The 23,186-nt window shown below is 44.9% G+C and overlaps 1 protein-coding gene across 1 annotated transcript; it reads right to left on the reverse strand.

Annotated features, from left to right (window-relative positions):
* Window positions 1-136: 136 nt before the first annotated feature.
* strn3 (striatin, calmodulin binding protein 3) lies at window positions 137-22,414 on the reverse strand. Its single transcript, XM_020654628.3, has 16 exons — window positions 21,871-22,414; window positions 10,178-10,281; window positions 9,289-9,362; window positions 8,986-9,064; window positions 8,717-8,878; window positions 8,419-8,557; window positions 8,142-8,277; window positions 7,574-7,713; window positions 7,306-7,484; window positions 6,256-6,303; window positions 5,993-6,114; window positions 5,724-5,891; window positions 5,455-5,595; window positions 5,017-5,124; window positions 4,230-4,316; window positions 137-4,024 (listed from the first exon to the last, which is right to left on the reverse strand). Exons 1-16 carry the CDS (start codon window positions 22,132-22,134, stop codon window positions 3,855-3,857), a joined length of 2,121 nt encoding a protein of 706 aa, XP_020510284.1. The 5' UTR covers window positions 22,135-22,414; the 3' UTR covers window positions 137-3,854.
* Between the last annotated feature and the right edge of the window lie 772 nt (window positions 22,415-23,186).

The following is a 23,186-nucleotide window of genomic DNA, read 5'->3' on the forward strand; positions in this document are numbered from 1 at the left end:
CCCTATAGTTTGTTTTAAAATATATCGATATATCTTAAAAACTTTTTCCCAGCCCTAAGTATGAGTGAGACAGTGTGTGTGTGAGAGAGTGTACGTGTGTAATTGTGTACCCAGAATAATCAGCGGTGCAGCGTGGTCTGTACATGAACACCATTTAATAGTTATTATAGACATTTTATATACAGCTGTTTCTGCTTCGTGGTACAATCTTTAAAATCTGATGTTTCATAGTTTGGAAATCAACAAAAAGAAAAAACTTACAAAAACTCATCAAAACTTGCAAACTGATCAGAACTTTTTTTTTTTTCCATTTTTTGGAAGACTAGAAAAAATACTTTGATCGTATTAATCATGCATTACACGAACAGAAGAGTCTTTAGTTACACAAAGAAAAATAAAGATTTATGTGTTGTGTTCCATCACGAGCCGCCTAGTAACAAATCCCTTCAGTTACAAAATTAAATTAATATATAAACAAACAAGAGCCAATCAGCTGGCAGCTTCGTTCTTTCTAACCTGCCCCAGGAGGCCTCTGATTGGACCATTTCTCCTGGAGCTCAGACAGACTGAAAACAAGTTGAACTCTGGCGTGTTGAGTCTGCGGTGAAGAAAAGTCAAACGTAGTCAAAGTGAAGAGAAACCCACACGGTGATGAGGAGGCGGAGCAGCAGGAGGGGCTTCAGGAGGAGCCGCAGGAGGAGGAGGAGCTTCAGGAGGAGCCGCAGGAGGAGGAGGAGCTTCAGGAGATGGGGGTGACAGGTATCCTGCTGCTGAGCGCTTAAAGACGACGTGGTTACACCCCATCACAAAGACTCTACCAGTGCTGCGTTCAGGTACCTCTGAGGGCATCATCCAGTACGTCGTTGATGGTTTCACTTCCTCCTGTTTCATGTCGTTTAGTGTTTACATTCCATAATGTGGCTCTGTTGTATTACCTGTATTTTATCATGTCTCTTAGCGGTTCAGCCGTTTGTTCAACGTGTTTAAGAAACAAATCACTTTACTTCATCTCCAAAACACAAACCCTTCAAATCAGATCTGAAAGTGAATCCAGCCGATTTTATTTATTATTGATTACGTAGAAAAGCGTTAAGCAGGAGAAACACGGACAAAGGTCGTCAGAATATTCATGACTTCAACATGTTTTGATTGCACACGTTTTTATAACGATATAACAGTTATCTTAATGATCAAGAGAATCAAAGAGGAACGACACTTTAAGAAAACTACAAACCGTCAGCCATGTTTGTAACAAAGAGAGAGAGTGAGCACGTTGGCAATGTTTTGGTACTGAACAGTTGCCGAAGTTAGTGTGCAGAAGTTTGTCCAAATTTTAATGATTTAAATCAATAAATTACTGAATACCAGGTCTCATGGACTTTTGATTTGGTTGCCGTGCTAACAAAAAGGTAATAATATTGTTTGATTTTAACTGGAATCATAGGAAACTTTATAAATTAAGTTACCATGACAACTCTAACCCTGACAGAAAGATGTCTATCAGAGCAGCGTCTTCCTCCTCGGCCGAGTCTCCTCGGCTGCTCCTCCTCTCTCCTCTGATGTTTACGTAACATCAAATCCTCAACGCAGTCCAGAACCTGAACCCAGAGTTCCTCGCAGGAAACCAGACTCCATCCTTGAGTGTCAGATGAATACGTGGATACAGGAAGTAGGTGGGCGTCGCCTGTGAGCGCCATGATGGCGGGACTGGTAGGGAATGAGGGACCAGAATCCGTCTCCACATTTATAAAAACGATTATAAAAACTAGATTTATTTTACACAAACAGAAAACGTCCATGTGGAACTACAGTAACGCTGAACGCCCCCGACTCGCCGCCTGGTAAACGTTGAGCTCTGATTGGCCCACTGAGGTTGGGGGATGAATTAACCAATCCTCAGAAACTTGAGAGATGTCCAATCAGCTGGCAGCTCAGAGAGGAAAAAAACAGGAACATGATTTTTAACCCGACGTGGCGAATCAAACTCCAGATCATTTTAAAAACACGTAAAAAAGAATCCGATCTTTTTTTCATGAAAACTTTAAGAAACTAAAAACAGAAACACGTTGGGTTAAAAACATCACAAGTTCTGTTCTGTCTTAAAAGCAGCTCAACTCTTCTCTGACTCTGCTGCAGCTTGAGGTCGACAACCGTCCTCTTCTTCTTCTGTTGTTCTGTTCAGAGCGTTTCAATCGACTGCCTCAGATCAGCTGTTCCCTCTAAACATCGAAGCACCTCCTTAGCGTTTTGAACTCGTGAAGAGAGGAGAGTGAGGAGAGAGGACGTTCAGCAAGAAGTATTCACGATGTAATATGTTTTTAAAATGATACAATCTGATATTTTTATAATCGATAGTATCGAAAAATGTACCAAAGCTTTAAAAAATGTCACGCCGAGAGAGAGAGAGAGAGAGAGAGAGAGAGAGAGAGAGAGAGAGAGAGAGAGAGAAAGAGAGAGAGAGAGACAGAGAGACAGAGAGACAGAGAGAGAGAGCGAGAGAGAGAACAGTCTAAACTGCACCAATACGTCGGCTAGCGGTATACGTTCAAACGTGTCAGTGTGCAGGAGATTGTCTGCAATTATTGGTCATTAAAAACAAGAGATGACCAGGTATTGGACTTCCATTGCTGTTGCCGTGGTAACAAACAGGTATCGATATCATTGATCATGATGGTTACTAGAAGTTTAAAATTCTGATATCATGACGACCCTTATCCGTTCTGAAGTTCTGTTTAAAGTTAATGTCAACTGAATCCCACAGAAGTAATGCTGCATTCATGTACACCCTGTAAATTTGAGTAATGTAGGAGGAAGACCGCCTCCTAGTTTCAGTTCTTATTCAAACTGACCATTCAAAAACTGCAGACACACTCCGTTATATTAAAACAGGTATCGATGTCGTTGGAGTTTTACGAGAATCATATCGACGTTTAAAACTGTGGATCGTGACAACGCTACTTTTTAGCACCCGTGTTGTTCGCACGTAACGACTGAAAACGCACGAATACGACAAAGAAGAAGGACCGACTTTCAAGCGGTCTGAGGAGGACCTGGATGCAGGGAGAGGACACAGACTACCCCGGGGGTTTGAGGCGACATTTCTGCTCCACATTCATAAGAGATTCTCATCAGACAAGAGCAGCGATCAAAGATCAGCGATCAAAGATCAGCGCACACGCAGCACAGATGTTTGAGCGGTTCACACGGTGACGTCTCAGTGTGACTTTAACATGAAGAGTTTCCTGTTTTACTGAATGTCAGAGGTAAAACAACAACAACGCTCTCGCCCTTTGAGTCGCCAAACACTGGACCTGAACCTGAGGCAGCTGGAAACATTTGGACGAGACAACAGAAGAAGAAAACTACTGAACACAGAAACTAAAGCAGCTGATTGTTGAGGATGTTTCCTGTTAGAGCGCCCTCTGTCTGCGGGGTCAGGAGGTCAGATTAGTGTTAAAATGAAGGAAGAGGAGGGGGCGGGACTTAATGAAAAGTCATCTGAGCCGCATCAGGACTTGGAGGGCAATGACATCACAGGGCAGGTGAGCTACTCAGTGTCAACCTTTAAACAACGTTTTCACAACGTTTGTGCTGCTGAACATCCCTCACTGTCTTCAGTCCCAGAGTGTGTGTGTATGAGAGAGAGTGTGTATGCGTGTTTGTATGAGTTTGTGTGTGAATGAGAGAGAGAGAGTGTGTGTGTGTGTGTTCAGTCGTCTCCTCCGTCCCGAGTATTTTCTGTGTTCAGAGAGCTGAACAGACCTGATTCTTCAGCCCGTCTCTCTCTCCCTCTCTCTCTCTATGTGTCTCTTGCCTAGTTGTCCTCCTCCTCCTCTTCTTCTTCTCTTCCTCGTTTACACGTAGACCCTGGCGAGGGCGTCAGCTCCAGCGGAGGCGATGTAGGCCTTGGAGGGGTGGAAGGCCACGTCGTAGATCGCCTCCTCGCTCTTCTTCCTGTGAGCCGTGATCTCCTGAACACACGTTTTACTGTCGAGATTCCACAGACGCAGGGAGCAGTCATGACCTGAGGAGGAGAAGGAGGTGGGGGAGATGTAAAAATAGGGGGAGAAGAGAAATAGAGGAGGTGAAATAGAAGAGAACAAGTAGTAATTCAAGGAGTAAGAGGAGAGGAGAAATAGGAAGGAGGGAAAAACAAGGAGGAGAGGTGAGAAGTGTGATCAAACACCGGACTGAATAAATCAGCTTCCTGTTGGTTTAAAGACACTCACTGCCCGACATCAGGTAAATCCCGTTTGGATCCACAGCCAGACTGGTCACTGCGTCCAGGTGTGCCACCATGGCATGGATCACTTTACCTGCACGCACACACACACACACACACACACACACACAGAGGTCAGGTAAACACTATTAATAACACTTTATTGTCACCCTGAAGGACGCTGCAGATACATGCAGACCTTCCTGGACTTTGATTAGTGGTCAGAGACTGAAATGTTTTCTATTTAATCACATTTCTGTTCTGACCTCTTGTGACCTCATTAAAGAGACCGTTTTAGTGTTTATCTCGCCCTGCAGACACGGCACAAAGAGGATGTGGGTACAGGACACGATCCATAGGAGACCAAAAAACAGGGAAATATCTTATCTATATTTTGAAAAGAGCGCCGGTAAGAATGCTCAGAGGCGAAGCGCTTGGAAAGACGCTGGGGTCTTTCTCCAGGCGACCCCCTGCTGCTGCAAACGCTCTCTACTCATTGACATTTAAAAAAATACGCTGCATCCAGGAGAAAAAGCAGTCGGTGGACACCATGCCTTAGCCGAGTGGAATTGGTATCTACTCTGTTACTGTTTTGATGCCCAGAGTAGACGCAGCTTCACATCATCCTGATGTTTTTAAATCAGGTGAAAGCACTTCCTGATTCTTTCTTTGACTTTATTAAACACCTGCAGCATCAGCATCCACACCTGCACAAGCAAACTGAGAGCTTCTCAAAACTTTCTTTAAACGTCAGCCGTTTAAATGAAGGTCAATCAAAGTGTGAACAGACTCACCTGACTTGTTATCGTAGAATTTGATGTTGCGGTCTTCGTGAGCCGTGATGGTGACCGGCAACGTGGGATGACTTACCACCTTATTGATATGATTCGAGCCCGGGAGGGCTGAGAGGAGGAGGAAAGAGAGGAGGAGGAGGAGAGAGGAGGAGGAAGAGGGGAGAGAGGAGGAGGAGGGGGAGGAGAGAGAGGAGGAGGAAGAGGAGAGAGAGGAGGAGGGGGAGGAGGAGAGAGAGGAGGAGGAAGAGGAGAGAGAGGAGGAGAGAGAGGAGGAGGGGGAGGAGGAGGAAGAGGAGAGAGAGGAGGAGAGAGAGGAGGAGGGGGAGGATGAGAAGGAGGAGGAGGATGAGGTGTCACAAAGAGAGAAAAGAAAAGAACATTTAAGCACAAATCAACAGCTTATTAAAAATATCTGAGTATGAATCATGAGGTTCTTACTGCTTTCTCCCTGCCCCTTTAGCACCAGTGCATTCTGGGATGTCTCCAGGTCGTACACCACCACATCTCCGCTATTAAACGATGCCACCATGTGGGCGGGGTCACAGCCATTAAAGTCCACCGACGTGGGGATGCCGTGCTCTGAACACACACACACACACACACACACACACACACACACACATCTGTTAATAAATTAAGTGAGGGTGTGATAGCTGCTGTTCCCATAACGTCCACACAGGGGCGCTCTCTCCGCCTGCTGCTTTCACCTTTGTCTGTGTTGAAAGTGCTGATGCAGGGGTTCTTGTCCGTCGGGTTCCACAGTTTCACCGTTCCATCGGCCGAGCAGGACAGAAGGCGGTTCTTGATGCCGCTATAAGCCAATCCCCACACGGCATCTGTGTGACCAAGCCACGACCCCGCCAAAACGCTGGCATCTGATTGGACGAGCATAGAGGGTGTGGAAAGTCAGCGTGTTTGTGGAAGCTGGAGAATGATTTTTAAAGCGTCAAAGGTAAAGAAAAGAGTGTTTGTGTACCGTAAGTATCATAGGGGTCGACGTTGGAGCTCGGGATGTTCCACCATTGGATGGTCGAGTCGATGCCGCCGCTGAAACACTGTTCACCACTAGAGGTCATCGTCAACGACAACACTGGACCGCTGCAGAGAAAACAGAGACACGGAGGGTCATCAGGGATTTTTATACTGTTTACTTTGTGGCATCAAAATCGATCTTAAAAATCACAAATGAATCCTGATGACCTCTGTGTGTGTGTGTGTGTGTGTGTGCGCGATACATACACGTGAGCTCTGAATGTGTAGATGGGTTCCACGTCAAAGGAGGCACTTCTGCAAAACGAACAGAAAGCAATCAAACATCCAGACTGTTTCTAGAACACATCACTATCCTCATGAGCTCTGTTGTGACTTAGAGAGATGCAGTAATTCCTGAGTCGAGTTTAGAGCAGGATTAGGAACAGAGCACTGATGTGTGTGTTTGAAGTTCACGAAGCATGTCAGAAACGCTGCTGAGGAGGAAATGAGATGTAAATACTGACGGATCAGAGAGAGAGAGAGAGAGAGAGAGAGAGAGAAACGGCGAGGGGGAGAGAGAGAGCGAGGGAGAGAGACAGAGAGGGGGAGAGAGAGAGAGAGAGAAATGGAGAGGGGGAGAGAGAGAGAGAGGGAGAGAGAAACGGCGAGGGGGAGAGAGAGAGCGAGGGAGAGAGAAACGGCGAGGGGGAGAGAGAGAGAGAGGGAGAGAGAAACGGCGAGGGGGAGAGAGAGAGCGAGGGAGAGAGACAGAGAGGGGGGGAGAGAGAGAGAGAGAAATGGAGAGGGGGAGAGAGAGAGAGGGAGCGAGACAGAGAGAGGGCGAGAGAGAGGGCGAAAGAGACAGAGAGCGAGAGAGAGGGCGAGAGAGAGAGAGAGAGAGGGCGAGAGAGAGAGAGGGAGAGAGGAGAGGATGGATTTTCCTTTGAAGCAGAGAATCGACAAACATGATCTGTTCCAAATGAACTCTCTGACACTGTTTATGTTTCTGATAACAAAACCTGTAAAAACAAAGATAATATATAATCTGGTGTAGAAGACTTTAATGTTTATCATCTAAAAGTTGGCTGAGTCTTATAAACCTGTGTGACTGATATACAAGTATAAAATGCTGAGACCTGCAGCATCATGGCTGAAAGTGAGGCCGCCACTATCACACTCAGCTTTCACTTTTTTTTAGCATAATTTCTGTCATGAGGTCATAATGGAGCATTTAAAGGAGCAGTATGTAACTCTGACACCTAGTGTTTAGATGATAACTGGTCTCATATCTGGCAAACCGAGGGCTTGTTGACGTACTTTTTGGCAGGGACGGTCTTGGTGAGGTTCCACAGTTTGAGGGTGTGGTCCTCGGACACGGTGACCAGGCAGGGCTCGACGGGGTGGAAGGCCAGCGCTCGCACGCCATCAAAGTGGCTCCGCAGCGTGTACTTTGGGTTCCATGTCTTCCTGAATGAAGACTCCTTATTGGACGGCAGCTGGGGTAAAAAAAAAAGAAGGTGTAATTAAATGTATTTAATGAACCCCTGTGTGATGAAGGGTTTCTGAGGTTAGGAGCGTGTCTTACGTCGTAGCTGTAGTCTGTTTCGTCGTTGGTGACGGTGAGGTCGGCGAGGTCGCCTAAACCCAGCACGCTCTCCAATACGTCGTCTGATCCCCCCAACAGGAAGGACTTCCCACCGCCAGGAGGAAACGGAAGAGGCTCCGCTGCAGAGAGAAAATAAAATCCTTTTCATTTAAAATACTTCAGAAGCTGTTAAATCACCTTTAGAGACCATCGACCATATCAAATATGTGAGGGAAAAAGGATTCGAGCAAACGTAGAGCTCTTGCTGTTACTTTGCTCCTAGACGAGGAGGGGAAAAAGAGGTAAAGCCTCCTCCATGATTTGATAGGCTGCTTTTGCCAAAAGTAACATTGATGAGTGTGACTCGGGGTCTTGAGCAGAATCGTTGAAAACCGTTTAACTTTTCTGTGCGCTCCAGAACAGCTAGAAACACGCAGCAGCACAAGCGAGCGCCCGGCAGGCTCTGCTGTACCAGAGTCACAATGGTTAGGCTCCGCCTCTCTGTGTCATCGGGCCCGACGTCACTCCTGACTGAACTTCACGAGAAAGGATTGAAAATGTCCCTCACCCCACTCTGTCCCGTCTCCGGAGCTCCGAGCTTCACCGGCTCCCTCTCCGTCCTCCGCTGTCACCAGGAAGTCAAACTCCTTCAGAGCCTCCTCCGTGTCTGCGTCATCCTCGGACGCCAAACCCTCGTTCCCAACCTGCAGGAGGAGGAAGAGGAGGGGGAGTAGGAGGAGGAAGAGGAGGAGCAGGAGGAGAAAATGTCAAGTACAGGAGAACAAATGAAATATTTGAAGGAGAGATGAAGAAGTAAGGGAGGAGTGTGTGTCCTGTGTGTGAACCTTGGTTTTGTGTTTCTTGGCTCTGTGGTGTTTGTCTGTGGTGATGTCGTCCATCAGGTCTCCCTCCTCATCCTCCTCTTCGTCGCTGTCCTCTGCGTTCTCCAGGAAGTTAAAGGTCTCCAGAACGTCACCTGGACTCCTGGACACAAACACACAGACACACTGAGGACTTCTATAGCTGTGATATCAAACAGACATCGATGTCGGTCGATTCTTATTGGAATCATCAAACTTTAATAATCTGGTATCCTAGTCTGACCTCAGGCCTCCTCAGGACTGTGTGTGTGTGTGTGTGTACCTCTTGGCGTCCTTGCGGCGCTCTGTGCCGTTGATCAGGTGCTGCAGGTTCTTGTTCTCCACAGATCCATTCTGCTCGGAGCCCGACAGGCCGAGCAGAGAGCGCACCCGCTGAGTACGAACGTCCAGGATAGTGTCTGTGTATCCCACCTCCTGCAGGTACCTGCACACAGGACCACAAAGGTCAGGGAGTGAGAGATTACATTGTTTGAACCGGTGGAGTGAAATGTACTTGAGAATGTTGAATGAGCAGCAGCAGAGCGTTCTTACTGTCTGAGTAGTTGTCTTCCTTGTTTCCAGGTGAGCTGACTGTTGGCAGGAACAGCAGAGACCTCAGAGTCTTTGGTGTCTATACACACACACACACACACACACACACACAGTGAGAAAACAGTGAAATAGGGACCTCCACACGTTTCTTTATCTCCAACATGAAGAAGAACAGAAGAGAGGAGGAAAAAGGAGATCAAAGCTGCAGAGAAGAGATTTAAGAGGAGGGAGGAGGAAGGTGAGGGTGTAACTGAGTATTTTCAAAATGAAGGTGAACCACAGGTAAATCCGCCTCCTTCTCACCTGATTCAAAGCTTGGCATTTTCATCTCTCCTTGGTTTAACTCTGTCCCGTATTTTAACTTGTGATATTTTGCTCTGAGGAGAAAGAAACAGAACACGATGCATCATTTACTAACACGAGAAAACAGAAGAAAACATGATGAAAGAGAGAAATCAGTCATGAAGAAAGTTCAGCTAAACAAGAAAACTAATCACAGATCGTTTTGTAGTCAAGATAGCACTAACCGTCTGATACCAATAAATACCCGAGATCAGAGTGCTCAGATACCGAGACACATAGGGTTCGAGGCCAAGTCAAGACCAAGAGCACTCCAAGTGTCACTCTCTTAGACCGTAACACCGGGAAGGTTGTGGTCGTAACCGGGGGATAAAAATCTAATTATGAATAAATCTAAATTTGACCGCTCTTGATTTAAAATCCGGAGTCCGCCCAGTCTGGCAGCTGACGACAATTAGTACAGGCACGGCCTCAGCAAAATTACGTTTAAAAAAAAACCAACATGCCGGCGGCAGCAACAAGAGCATCTTACTTGCTGTTACTCTCTCTGATGAGATGAAGACCCTATATCTATAACGCTGTGTTGTTGTTTAATAATGCTGAGCCCGGCATAAACATCACACAAGTATGTATGTATCATGTCTACAGGGAGATGAAGAACCAGGTTTCTCTGTGTGCAGGTAAACTCCAGATCCTGAATATGATCAGAACCGGGATACTCGGGATTTCCCATCAGCACAAAAAGTTGAGCGGATCACTCAGCGGTACGATAACTTGTAACTGGTCTGAACGCAGACTTTTCACTGGGAGCAACATCAGGTGAAGATCGCTCAAAATGTAATGTGATAAAACCTCCAAACAAAGAAAAACAGAAGCAGCATCAGTCTCTTACCTTTCCTGTTTTAAAGCGTATTCTAACATTTTTATTCTTCTAACCAGGTCGTTCTTCAGGTTCTCCTGACCTTTCCTCTCACCCTGCAGGAACGCTATCCTCGCCTGGAGACACAGAGAGAGAGAGAGAGAGGGAGGGAGAGGGGGAGAAAGAGAGAGAGAGAGAGAGAGAGAGAGAAACAAGAGTTATTCATGTTGTCATCCAACAGAACATTGTGAACAATCTTTATATTTAACAGTAACACCGATGAAACCGCTTCATGCTCCAAAACCGCCCCAAACATCCCACCTGTTGAGCACAACCTGAGAGATACCTCAGGTTAATTTCAAACATGCAGATGTCAGATTACTCCAGATGTTTACATCCATTACTCCAGATGTTTACATCTATTACTCCAGATGTTTACATTCATTACTCCAGATGTTTACATCTATTACTCCAGATGTTCACATTCATTACTCCAGATGTTCACATTCATTACTCCAGATGTTCACATCCATTACTCCAGATGTTTACATCTATTACTCCAGATGTTTACACGTTTTCTTCAGTTTCTAAAGCCTCGTTTCAACCAGGTGTTGTTCACCAGTTTGGAATAGTACCAAAATAACTGTTCATACCGTCTTGCTTTTTTACTTCCATTCTGTTGGGTTGACAAGCGTCCTGATCCGACCCCTAAAGGGCGGAGCTAGACACACTGCAGTCCGTTGATTGGTCCACACAGTAATCATCACTTCCTGTGCGACAGAGCTAATAAAGGACAAACCACCATGTTTAAATATCCAATGGATTTGGAAAGAGTAACTTCAAGGCTGTTTTAAATTATTTGCGACTAATGCCAGCGTGTAGCTCCGCCCCATGGATGACCTCAGAGGTGCTGACCTCTGCTGGATGGCCTCTATTGTTGCCCTTTGTTAACCGTTACGCGCTCTTCTTCTACTTTGAATTTATTGGCATGCTACTCTGTGTCACGCTGCTATGATGTCACGCTATTATGAAGCTGACACGTCTATCGCCATCCTGCTTACATCTCGCTTTCTAAGTAAGGGGACGGTTGGCTGTGGAAACACAAACAAGATCAGGGTTTACCGACAAAACCGTACTGAACCAAACCGGACCGCTTGGTGGAAAAGGTGCTAAAGTTAACCTCTGTGATCAGTGGCCGATGATTTCACTTCGTTTTAGAATTCATCTAAATATTTTTGAGAGTCAGCTGAGAAGAGAAACAAACGTCATAACTTCCGGTGTCTGTAGGCGGTTTATTTTAATAAGCCGCTGAGCAGCTGCTTAGCTGTACACCTGACGCTGAGCTTTGATTGGTCTTTAACTTAATATAATCCTGTGTGAACCTGAGAGGTAAACACACTCTTCATCTGTTGAATTTTTTCATTTTTTCGAGCTTCTGTAGAAACATACGCGCTCCTCTTTGAAGGTGTTTCTCTGTTCGGGGATTATTAAACACAGACTTGTGGATAAACGGCCGCACACACAGAATTGAGGATTAAAAATGCATCATGTCACGCTGTGGGAGATTTCAGAACGCTCGTCTTGTATGGTGTTTTCATACTACCCTCACAGACAAACAGGAGTTACCCTCGAGATGATTTCATCAGCAGCTTTGAGTTGATAAGTTGGACAGAAGATCTGACGTTAGAAAGAAGGTGATATGTTGCTTATGCAATAAATTACGAGTGTGGGTGACTGATTGCCAATTTCAACATAGTCCGTGCACGCCGCGGCCTGTCAGTGAGGCGCACTGCGGCGACATTCGCTGCCACTCTAGTCAATGCTCCTATTTCCACAACGCGTCAAGCTTAGCAGAATAAAACGACCCGGACAGGAAGTCAGACAAGGAAACGCACAGAGCATCCGGCCAATTTCAAAATAAGACACAACATACAGACTCCTGATCGTATTTTCCATCACTTTATCAACATGATGTCAAAACAGGCACAGAGTGAACAACAGATCATCCTCAGAAAGACAAAGCAACATGTTGTTTGCATGTTTTTAGTTCTCCTGTGATCTTGTGAACCCGGTGAGCACAGCTGCTCGTGGCTGTGCTCCGCTGAGTTCATGCTCAAGTAACGGGCCCAGTGGGACAGGGCACAAACAGTCGGACAGAGCAAAGCCGTGGCGCTGATGTAGACTGTGGAAATGTAGGTGAGTAAACTGATATTTTTTAGTTAAATTTGAGTGAGACAGATTTTTCGACAGAACTTTGTAAACCCTTCCAGTAAGTGAGTCATAATTTAAGTGAATATTTGCAAATCAAATTTTTAAAACTTCACAGCAAAGAGAACCCATGAGATATTTGGTGCTCTCTCTAGGGGGCCTGGACCCCAGGTTGGGAACCAATGAGTTAGAAGATCATCTCACGAGGCTTCAGATCCCCCCCTCACCCTGCAGACCTCCCGTCTGACAGACAGACAAATGGACCAACAGTGAGACAGGTGTGGTCGGTCCATCTGTCTGTCTGTGAGCAGCTGCTCCTGAAACCCAACACTGATGGAGGCTGTCGGCTATTTATACACCGAGCCCTCTCTGCCAGGGTGTCCATGGCAACAGGGGGAGTAGTGACCAGAGGCAAAGTTGGGGACCCGACTTCCTCTAGAGAAGGTCGCCCTCGATGACAGAGAGAACAGAGGTCCTCCTCGACTACAGGAGAGAAGGTTACAAAGAGCGAGGAGGATTACATAACAGACCGCTCTAATTTAGATGTGCTCTGATTGGCCAACTCTGTGTTTGACAGCCACAGTTACACACCGTCGTACATAACAGAAGTAAACAATCAACATGTGAAGGTTCAGTATTTCTGGGATGTTGCTCAAAGACATTGATACCCGTTTGATACCACAGCAATAAAAATAGAACCTGGGTACTTTCCTGTTTATTATCATCAAAAACATCAGACACACTGGTTAAAAATGTGACTGAAGATCTTCAGTTTCTTTAAAGCTTCGATCCTTTTTAATCATTAAAATAACATTCAGCGAGTCAGTGGTGTCACGGTCACTGTGAGTGACAAACAGTTCCAGGAAATCAACAACAAAATGCAGATGATGCCTTCACTGTCACCTCTTTGACAGTCTTCAGACCACAAATTGTAGTTTATACCCTGATACTGACTACGGATTCCCTCCACCAGCTGTAGGTTGAATATCTGCTGTTAGTGTGAGTGTGTTTTGACCTGCGTCAGTCAATCCAATGTGGAGTTCATGTTTGCTGTGTCACTGCACTTTGAGTCAGAAGTTTCTCTGGATCTGTGCGCTCAGTTAATTGTCCATAAAAACTGAACTCTACTTTGGCTCAGAGGACAGTTTGACAGAAGGATCGTCACTGATAATAATTGTAGACAATGCAATGGGCTTGGGCAATATGGGAATACCACAGACAGTAAATATGAATGTTTGGAGCCTGAGTGACGTCCCCCATCTGTTCCTGCAGGGGGCGCTGGAGTCCCATCGATGGCGGTCTCCATGCTGGAAATGTTGTCTCAGCCTAACTTTCAGTCAACCTAACGACAGGCTGAGAGCTGGAGCTGAGGTCTGTTAATCAGGTCAGCTACACGCCTTATTGTGAATAACTCTTATCCTTCATCAAATAAAACGGATGAGTCATCAAAACATTCACGATTGCGACATGAGCTAATCAGACCTATTCGTTTTTTTGAACCAGGCTGTAAACATGTTAATCTCTGCTGTAAAAACAGGCTTTTTAGAATGGGTGTGTATGTGACTTCCTGTGCTTCTGCAGCCAGCCTCTAGTGGACACTTGAGGAACTGCAGGATATTACACTTCAGCATCGGCTTCAAGTTTTAACACTGGAGGTTGCTGCTTGGGTAATACAAGATCTCGCAGTGTTTTAAAAATAGCACAGGTATCAGTTCAATTAAATTTAAAAAACAGTGGTTTCAGAGGCGTGCTATTGGGGCCAGGAAGGTCACAGACTATGCTTTCATCAGAAATCATAAAATGTGACGTTACTCAGCCAATCAAATCAGACGCTGCGACTGAACACGACTAGTGAGATAACGTGGAGGAATCAGTGGAGAGAAATCTCCAATTATATGGATAAAAAAGGTCAGCACATATAATACTAGTAATAGAATCTGAATTGTATTTAAGTGAATAATTTGAGCGGCTCCTAGCGCCCTACAGCGTGATTTTTTATTCGTCATGTTAATCCCGGAAAACCGGGGAAAGTGATGGGGAGCTCAAACAGCATCAAAACTTGGACACCGCCCAACTCCAAATGCCATGACCTGTGTTTGTAACGACCACGTACTTAAGTCAATAATCATTTTGTCGTTATTATCCTCCAACTTCTGACTGATCTCAGAGCGGCGTGCACATGTCTCTACACCTGTTGAACATCTACAACAAGAAATTAAGACTAACGTGAAAGTGATCCAGCCCGTGTTTGTCTCTTAGCAGGCCGTTCATTACGAGCCGAGGAGCTTAGAGCTGAGGTCACACAGTCCCTCCTGCCCTGTGCACCTGGTGATCATGAATCAGGCGCTCCTTAGGGAGTGTGAGTGAGGTCAGAGCGCAGGGTGGTGGTGATGATGTTGATGGTGATGGGGGGGGGGGGGGGGGGGGAGAGAGAGATTTGTGGTGTGTGTGAAGTGATTTCACTGGCCCAGATTTACCAGGATGACATATCAGGAGGGCTAAACAAGGTTTTGAGGGGCCATGCCTCTGAACAACTGTGTCATTAACACACACAGAGAAACACAGGTACACACACACGCAAACACTAAATTCAAGTATGATCATCGTAACTCAAACCAAGTTTAAATTATCATATGGTCGTGTTGCTTCAGTCATCTCTTCATTTAGTTTCTACGTTGTGTGTATGTGTGTGTGAGTTATTTCAGGCCGGTCTACTTTTAGTGTCCAGCTGGGATCGGGCTGTCAGAGCAGGGCCCAGTAGGCCAGGCGCCTAATTACAGCCTGCCGTCCAGTAACCCCCACCTCCACCACCATCATTATCAAAACACAGAGTCACCACAGAGCTCACACTCAGGAGCTGTTTTCACACACTCCTGAAAATCTCCACAAAGTTTCAGGTATATTTCTTTCACACCTGCAGAAAACTCCTGAAAAGCTCCTGATGTTTCCAGGAGGAGTTTCATGTGTGAAACCCAAACAGCTGAATCTCTCATTCAGACTTCATCCAGAGCAGAATAAATACGAGGAGGCAGGAGGAGTAAATCTGGATAAAGTCTGAGAGAAACATTCAGCTGTTTGTGTTCACACATGCAGCTCAGCCTGGAAATATCAGGAGATTTTCAGGAGTTTTCTGAATGTGTGGAAGCCTTAAGAGTGAGAGCTGATGTGAGAATGCGGCAGGACAAAAGACGTTTTCACATTATACACTCCTGAAAATATCTAGATCATTTCAGGAGGACTGGTCTGGATATTCACCTGACCTGGTTGTTCACACATGCACCTCACAGCAGGAGAATACCCCTGTCAGACGGGAGGGGGGTGGGGTGTTCTCCTGAGGTAAGACGTTAGCGGACAAAGCGATAGAGTCCTCTATACGACGCTATAATGAGAATATCTGTCTTTCTATCAATGCTACATGTCGTTCAACAGAATCACAATCTGAACTAAAGAGTGGAGAAGAACATACTGGAGAACATTCTTTTAACCTTGTGTCTCGCCTCAGGACATGATCAACTATGGTGGGGTTAATTTATTTTTCCTTGGGTAGGTAGAGGGTAGGGCTGCACGATATATTGTGTCAGCATCGTCATCGCAATTTGTGGATGCACAATAGTCACAACAGGTGTTTTTGGATTTTGAAAATTTCAAAAAAAATCAGAGAACCGAAAAAAGACCAAGTGCTTTGAGTTTTCTGTTGTATCTTTCATCACTACACTGATTTACACAAGTGCGATGTCAAGACAAATGAAAATCCATCTGGAGCCAAAAAATATATTTGAGCCTTTCAATTAAGTCTATGTAGCCTGTCTTAGCCCATTCACATTACTAATAGATCTAAATGAGCATCCAGTTATATATTTTACCACATTACATGCAACAACTCGGATAGTTAGAACACCTTCTCAGCGCTCTATCATCTCACCTGCGTTTATCAGGGTCGGGCAGAGCGACGTGCGAGTGGTCGAGCGACTGATAGAGAGCGGTGAATGTGAGCGGAGCATAGCAGGGATTTTGACAATCTGACAGTTTGCTAATAGTTAATATCACATAAGGGGCTATATTTAACACTTTCGGGGTTAAAGGCAGCGGCTTCCAGATCTGTGCGTTCAACTTTGTCTTCAGTCAGAACAGGCTCTCGGTTTTGTTTTTCAGGTCTAAGTTTTAATCTTCTGATAGCCTATTTTATTGTTTATTTCACATTTTTCTTCCCACTCCTTACAGTTTCATGAGCTGCCATAAAACTTGAAACAGTCGTAGTTTATTGCCGAAGCAATCCGTTGCTTAAAGTTTGCTTTCTGCAGAAATTGCCCTTTTGTCTCTTTCCAAGGCGGACCATCTTCACAAAATGCATTGTGCTTGTTCTAGCAATGTCTCTAAACATTACTTTTCATTGATTCACATCTCTGGCAACTGATTACTCAAGGCTACAAAAAGGCAAAACGTAGGAGGACAAACTCTGTGAGCCATTGCGCGTCTGCTCAGCCTGTGTGTGCGCAGCGTCCCTCTCGCGCGCAGGCTGGAGGGCACGTTAAAATATGTAATAAATATCCCCGTAACCTCAGTGCATGAGCGCGTTATTAAAAAGTCTGACCTGATGTCAGAAGAATCACTTGCAGGAAATATTATAGATCAATATCAATAAGTAACGGATATCAACGTGATTAAGACTCATTGCAAACGCAAATAGCGTTCACAGAGGCAGAGAGAGACAGAGGCAATCAGGTGAGAGTCTGTAATCATCATTTCAGGGAAAGTCAGGGAGAATTCAGCTGAAATGAAAACAAATAGTTTTTTTTCGCCCATTAAAAAACTGGGTTGTATTTTCCGCAAAAGCTCCAGGAAGTGACATATGCGCGTTCTCAACGTTCTCCTCACTCCGCTCCACTTAGAAAGATCAACAGTACAAACTCATCACACACTCCCGGTCTTCACCTGCACAACCAGAGGCCGCCTTCCACACACTTCTATCCGCTCTAGGTTACTACAAATAAACAACACAGACTCCTTCACAGACTTTCACATGTGTATGACCACTTACCTCCTCTGTAAACAATATGTCGGTAAATATCCAGTGTTTCACAATGATGATGATGCTTGTTTGTGTACATACGAGCACGTATGATGAGCATGCAAGGGAGAGCGAGCAAAAGGTTACTGGTGCAGTTCAGCTAACGGCCATGCGGTATCGCTACAAACGCAGTATTTAAGTTACATATAGCCCCTTTAAAAAATATCGCAATATAAATTGCAAAAACAAAACTATTCTAATGTCATTTTTTCCCCAAAATCGTGCAGCCCTAATAGAGGGATAGGCTGACCAGAGGTCAAAGGTCAGTGTGTGCAGCTGCTCAGCGTCTTTACGGGCACTGGAGCAGGAAGTTCAGCCTCCTGATGTCTCCTCATTTCCTCTGTCGCTCTGATGGCAGCATCAGTGTTTACCAGCTCACATCGTTTTAACAAGCAGAGACCATAAAACTCATCTGCCGCTGCTTCCTGTGCAGCTCTAACAGGACGGGTCTCGTCCTCACCGCCGCCGCCGCCCTGCAGTTAAAATGACCAGATTTAAACTCAGAGCTTAACCTGTTTGAGCTCGACACACAACCGAGTGAGTTCACAGAGGAGAGGTGAGCTAAGGAACCAGACTGTGGGATCAAACTGCTTTTAAAGAGCAGGCTGGGTGAAATCTGTCCGATGTGCTGTGTTTACACTGCAAACACAACGAGTGAAGCAGGAACGCCACAATCAGTCACAACCACGATAAACACAGACCTCTTTACTCCAGCTGTTAAAGACTAACCTGCTGCTTCTTCCAGCATCAAAACAATTAAACATGTGACCTCAGGATGTACTTGTCTTACACATGATGCCGATAACGAGGCTCTTTTCAGAATAAAAGCATCTCCTTTCTTCTGGGAGTGTTTGTGAAGAAGCGTGAGGATTAGGCAAATGAAGCGATCAGGGATTAAAGAGCGTGTGTGTGTGTGATGCACAGTCATGGTGGCGCTTCTCTGGATTTAATGTTGTGTAAGCAAGATGATTGGATGTGAAGTTGGAAACGGAGAAAACGCTGGAAGCTGAAAATGTTTCACTGAATTCTTTCAGACCAAATGTTGAGTTCACAAGTTTCATCTGCTGTTGGAAACCGTCAATGTAATTCAATACTGACCATCTCGTCAGACGAGCAGATTATCATCACACTGCAGAAACACATTGTTTACATTTCCACAGCGCTGATTCACAGAGAGGGACATGTCTCACTGTTAGAGACAGCAGGAGGAGTTTTATACTCAGAAAACACACTAAGGCCTGTGTCCACCTGGCGTGTTTTCCAGCAGAAAAGCACTGGCTGTGAACTCAGAGCGCTCTGATGAAGCGCTGCAGGTAAGGAGAAGTGAAAGTCGGCTTTAATAAGGTCGTGTAGGAGAAAACTTTAATGGAATCAGGTCATGAATGCAGCTTGTAGAGGCTTCAGGCTACAAAATAAAGGTTAAACAGATGATACCTTTCAAAATAAAACGTAACCTTTTAAAAGTCCTTCTAAAAGTTGGAGCAAAGTGGCAACACTCTGTCTTGATGTATTCAAGGATCATTTCCTCAGAATGTCCTGCCCCTCCTGTTCATAGGCTCTGCCTCCTACAGTGAATGTAAGCGGCAGGAATGTGGACACCTTGGCGCATTTCTGTTCTCCTGCAGGAGTTTGTGTGTTCAGCTCTTATCAGGAGCTCTGACAGAGTCATGCTGAAGGCATCCAGTGTCACACCGCAACAAGTCAGAGCAGAGCAAACACTGAGTGTACTGAGAGCCACGCACACGCCGAACGAAGACAGGAACATCCAGCATTTCACACATTCATCACAACTTGAACTCTACTCTGAAACACACACGCTCAATATGATGCGAGATGTGTAGTGAGTGAAATGATAAAGTGAGCTTACTATATGATCAGACATTAAGGAAACATGATATGTTGAAGTGCTGGCTTCTCTGACAACAATGCAGCAGCCAGTATGTCCTCCTTCTAACTTTAGATTCTGGTCCTGAATGCTCTGGATTTGTTTGGACCAGACAAGGTAGGAGGTTTTAAGGCAGTTTGTGTGATTTAGACAGAGCTTCCTGTCTTGCTCTCGGGACGTCGTATATGCTTGTACCTCGGGGTTCATGTTGACGACACAGTCAGCTGGAGGATGTTGAGAGTCTATGCTCCAGACAGCGTGTGTACTTCTTACGCAGACTGAGAGTCTTTGGAGCTCAGCAGAAATTCATGTTAATGTTTTTTAAAAGTTTTATCAGACACAGGGAGACCGCCTCGGCTGGTCACTTGTCCGTCTGTCTCGTCTTAGCAGTGCTAAGGCCCTCACGGTTAAATAAACACCTATCTCTCCAAACACTATGAGCAGTCTGTAGTTAGAAAGGCGCATAACAAAGTGTCTGATCCGACCGACATTCTTCACTCTGAGTTTCATCTTTAACCCTCTGAGAGCAGATTCAGGGTCCCTCAGAGCGGGCTGACCCGCTACAAACATTCATCTGGCCAATAACAGGTTATGTTATTTTCCTTTGTGTGCTGGAGCAGCAGGCTGAGGGTAGCGGACTCCAACAGACTCAACAAACTGATCCACTAGGCCAGCAATGTTGTTGGGGTGGAGCTGGACTCTCTGACAGCGCTGTCGGAGAGGAGGGTGCTGTCTAAGGCTTAGTCCTCCATGTTTTTAAACTGAGGTTTCCTCTTTCATTCTAAAGAATTGTCCCGTCCACACACTCTCAGTTATGAAAAAAAAAAAAAACATGTTCTCGCTATTCCACTGCACTGACCATTTCATTATCAATGTTGTCCAACCAACCCAAAGTCTGACCAGGTCTTGCCCGAAACACTCCTAAACGTTGACTGTGAGGTTTGTGTCGTCAGTTGTATGAAGCAGCAGTGACCTCCATCGTCCAATCAGGCGTCTCTGCTCGTCAACATAGTGGGAGAGTAACTTTGTGTGTATGTGTGAGCGTGAAAAAGTCCAGTTAGCATCATTAACACCAGCACTAGTTCTTATCTGATTTTTTGGTTAATCATAATCCGCTTTATTTGCCAGGTACGCTCTCTCACAGACCTGGAGAGTTAGACTTTGATTGAACATGGACTTGAGCTTGTATATTTCTTTTCTAATCTTCTGACTACTCAAAGCTCTGTCACACCTACACATTCACAACCTGATGGTAGAGGCTGCTGTGTAAAGAGTCCGTCAGTATTAACTCATACACATTCACACACCGCTGACAAATCAACAGGGGCAACTCGGGGTAAAGTGTCTTGCCATTAACCAGACTTTCCGGTTGACAGACAACGGCCTCTGAAAACTAAGCCACAGCCCAGGATTACCTGTCCTCTCCGTGTACAAAAGTATAACTATTAACAATAAACAAACAAAGACTAATATTCAAGACTTCATCAGAATGATACGCTGGTGGCGGGGCGCTCCTCTGTTTGAGGCTCTATGTGCGCTCCATTCATTGAACTTTTGGTTTGATTTGATGAGTCTAATGGGTGAGCATTATGTCATGGACAGTCACATTTTCATCTTGAACCCTGATTAGGTACCAGAGGTGTTAATTAACATGAGGACGATACTTATTACAGTGCATAGTAGTACAGTATAAGACATTATAGAGACTTTACATTAAAGCAGTGAGAGTAGATATCAGATGAGGAAGATAATAATAAGACATAAAAACATGACGTATGCATTGAAATATGCATTAACATACTATCGCTCATTAATAAAACAGAGACCACATGGTGTTAAAACACGTGGTATTAAAAGAGTGTCGAAGTATCGATGGTTTTAAGTCGTATAAAGTTACATCTTGACAGCTAGCTATGATGCTAACAGCTAGCTCTACTCGTGCTAACGGTAACCCAACAATCCGGTGTTATGCCGAGAAATGTATCCCTGCCAAGAATTGCATGCACCTCGCGGGAGTGTTAGAAACCGGTTTAAATGTTATAGCTGTTGGCAGATCTGTGATGACAAAGTATGTTAAGTTTATACTCAATAAACGTGAGGTGTCCTTAATGTTCTGTACAATCAGTAGAAGACGAACTTTCATTAGCCTGCGTAAATATGACCTGCCGAAAGTGTTGACTCTGATATGTCTTCAGACTAAATGTAAGGGTTAATGCAAAATACGGCATTAAAGTATTTTAAGGGTGGATTCAAAATTCAGCATTGTGTCTGCCATATTTTACATTGTATAACGAGGTGCACGCAATCTCGGCAGGGATGCATTTCTCGGCATAACACCCCGCTAGCTTAGCAGCTTTAGCCCACTGGATTACAAGCGGTTGGTTATATAAATAAACGTCAGTTCACTTAGTAAATAAGTTGTTTATAAACTCTTAAGTTTAGAGGAATGGACATAACGGTAACAACATGTATAACAGCTGGAGCTTCCTTTAACAGGTAGTGTTTAATGGGACGGTTGTTGTTGTTGTTCTTGGTTAGCGGCAGTGCTAGGCTAAGTGTGCTAACCTGGAGCTCGGCCCTCTCCACTTCCCAGTGCGCCCGCTCCATCTCGAACCGGGCCCACTCGTGCTGGATGTAGTGCAGGATGCCGGGGATGGTGTACTGCTGCTGCGGCCGGGGCAGCTCGTCCGGTTGGTGCGGCACCATGACTCCTCCGATCGGCTGGTTAGCGCTGCTGTTGCTCCCCTGCTGCTGCTGCTGCTGCTGAGGCGGCGGAGGCTGTCTCGGGGTTCCTGCTCCGACCCCTCCTCCGCCGGGATGCTCGTCCATGTTTTTTTTTTTTTTTTTTTTTAGAAAAGTAGAAGGAAAGTCCCGGGCAGTAACGGTCCGCTGAAGGATTCCCGTACCCCCTGAAGCCCGTGTCTCCGCTCCGTGTCTGTCACGCTGGCTCCGCCGCGATATGTGAGGCTGGCTGCCCACGGAGGGCGGCGGTGAGAGCGGCTGATTGCGGACTCGGTGTTTCTATGTGGATCTATCCGGCCGCCATTACTGCTCTCTCTCTCTCTCCCTGGATGAGACGATCACGGAGGGAGAACCCGGTCGCACTGCATGACGGGAAAAAGCTATCCTGTCATCCACATCCACTATGTTACATTCAGGACACAAGGAGAATGTAGGAAATCATAACACTATGTGGATTCACAGCGGGGTTTTTTTTTATCTGCATGGCACTCACATCTTCCAGAATACATGTTTAAAAAGACACAAGTGCATTTGCAAAACCGTTAAGATAAAAGCACAGACAAATTAAACAATATCAATGTTAAAATAAAGTTTATAACTTAAAGAGTTGGGCTCTTCTTGTAATTTGTATTCAGGTCCTTGCATTTTACTTTCTCATGACTTTAACGTATTTAATGTGAGACAGAAACTCGTTAAAAAGACAGAACAGGTTAGAAAAAAATTACGTTTTAATTTACGAACTTAATCTCGCAAAACTACGATTTTATTTTTGTAAATTTAAAACTTTATTCTCAATACATGTATGACTTAATTCTTGTAACTCTATGACTCTAATCTTGTTAATTTATAACTGTATTCCTGTTAATTTAACTTTATTCTCGTTCATCAAAGATGTCTTATGTCTAACAATACTCTGTCCTCAAGCTTTTGTAACATTTTTTTTTTACTCTTCACAGAAAAAATAAAACAATTTTGGTGATATGTTATGTGAAGTGTTTAAAGTGTGGTGTTATCTTGTTGGCTCATCTTCATATTAATTCATATTTAAATAACATTAAGGATACCAGAACCTTACACAACTTAAATCCACATTTATCAGGGAAAATATTAACTATGAGGCCACCTAGTGGTCACTTTAA

This window comes from Labrus bergylta, chromosome 18 (genome assembly GCF_963930695.1).
Source record: "Labrus bergylta chromosome 18, fLabBer1.1, whole genome shotgun sequence".
Classification (NCBI taxonomy): domain Eukaryota; kingdom Metazoa; phylum Chordata; class Actinopteri; order Labriformes; family Labridae; genus Labrus; species Labrus bergylta.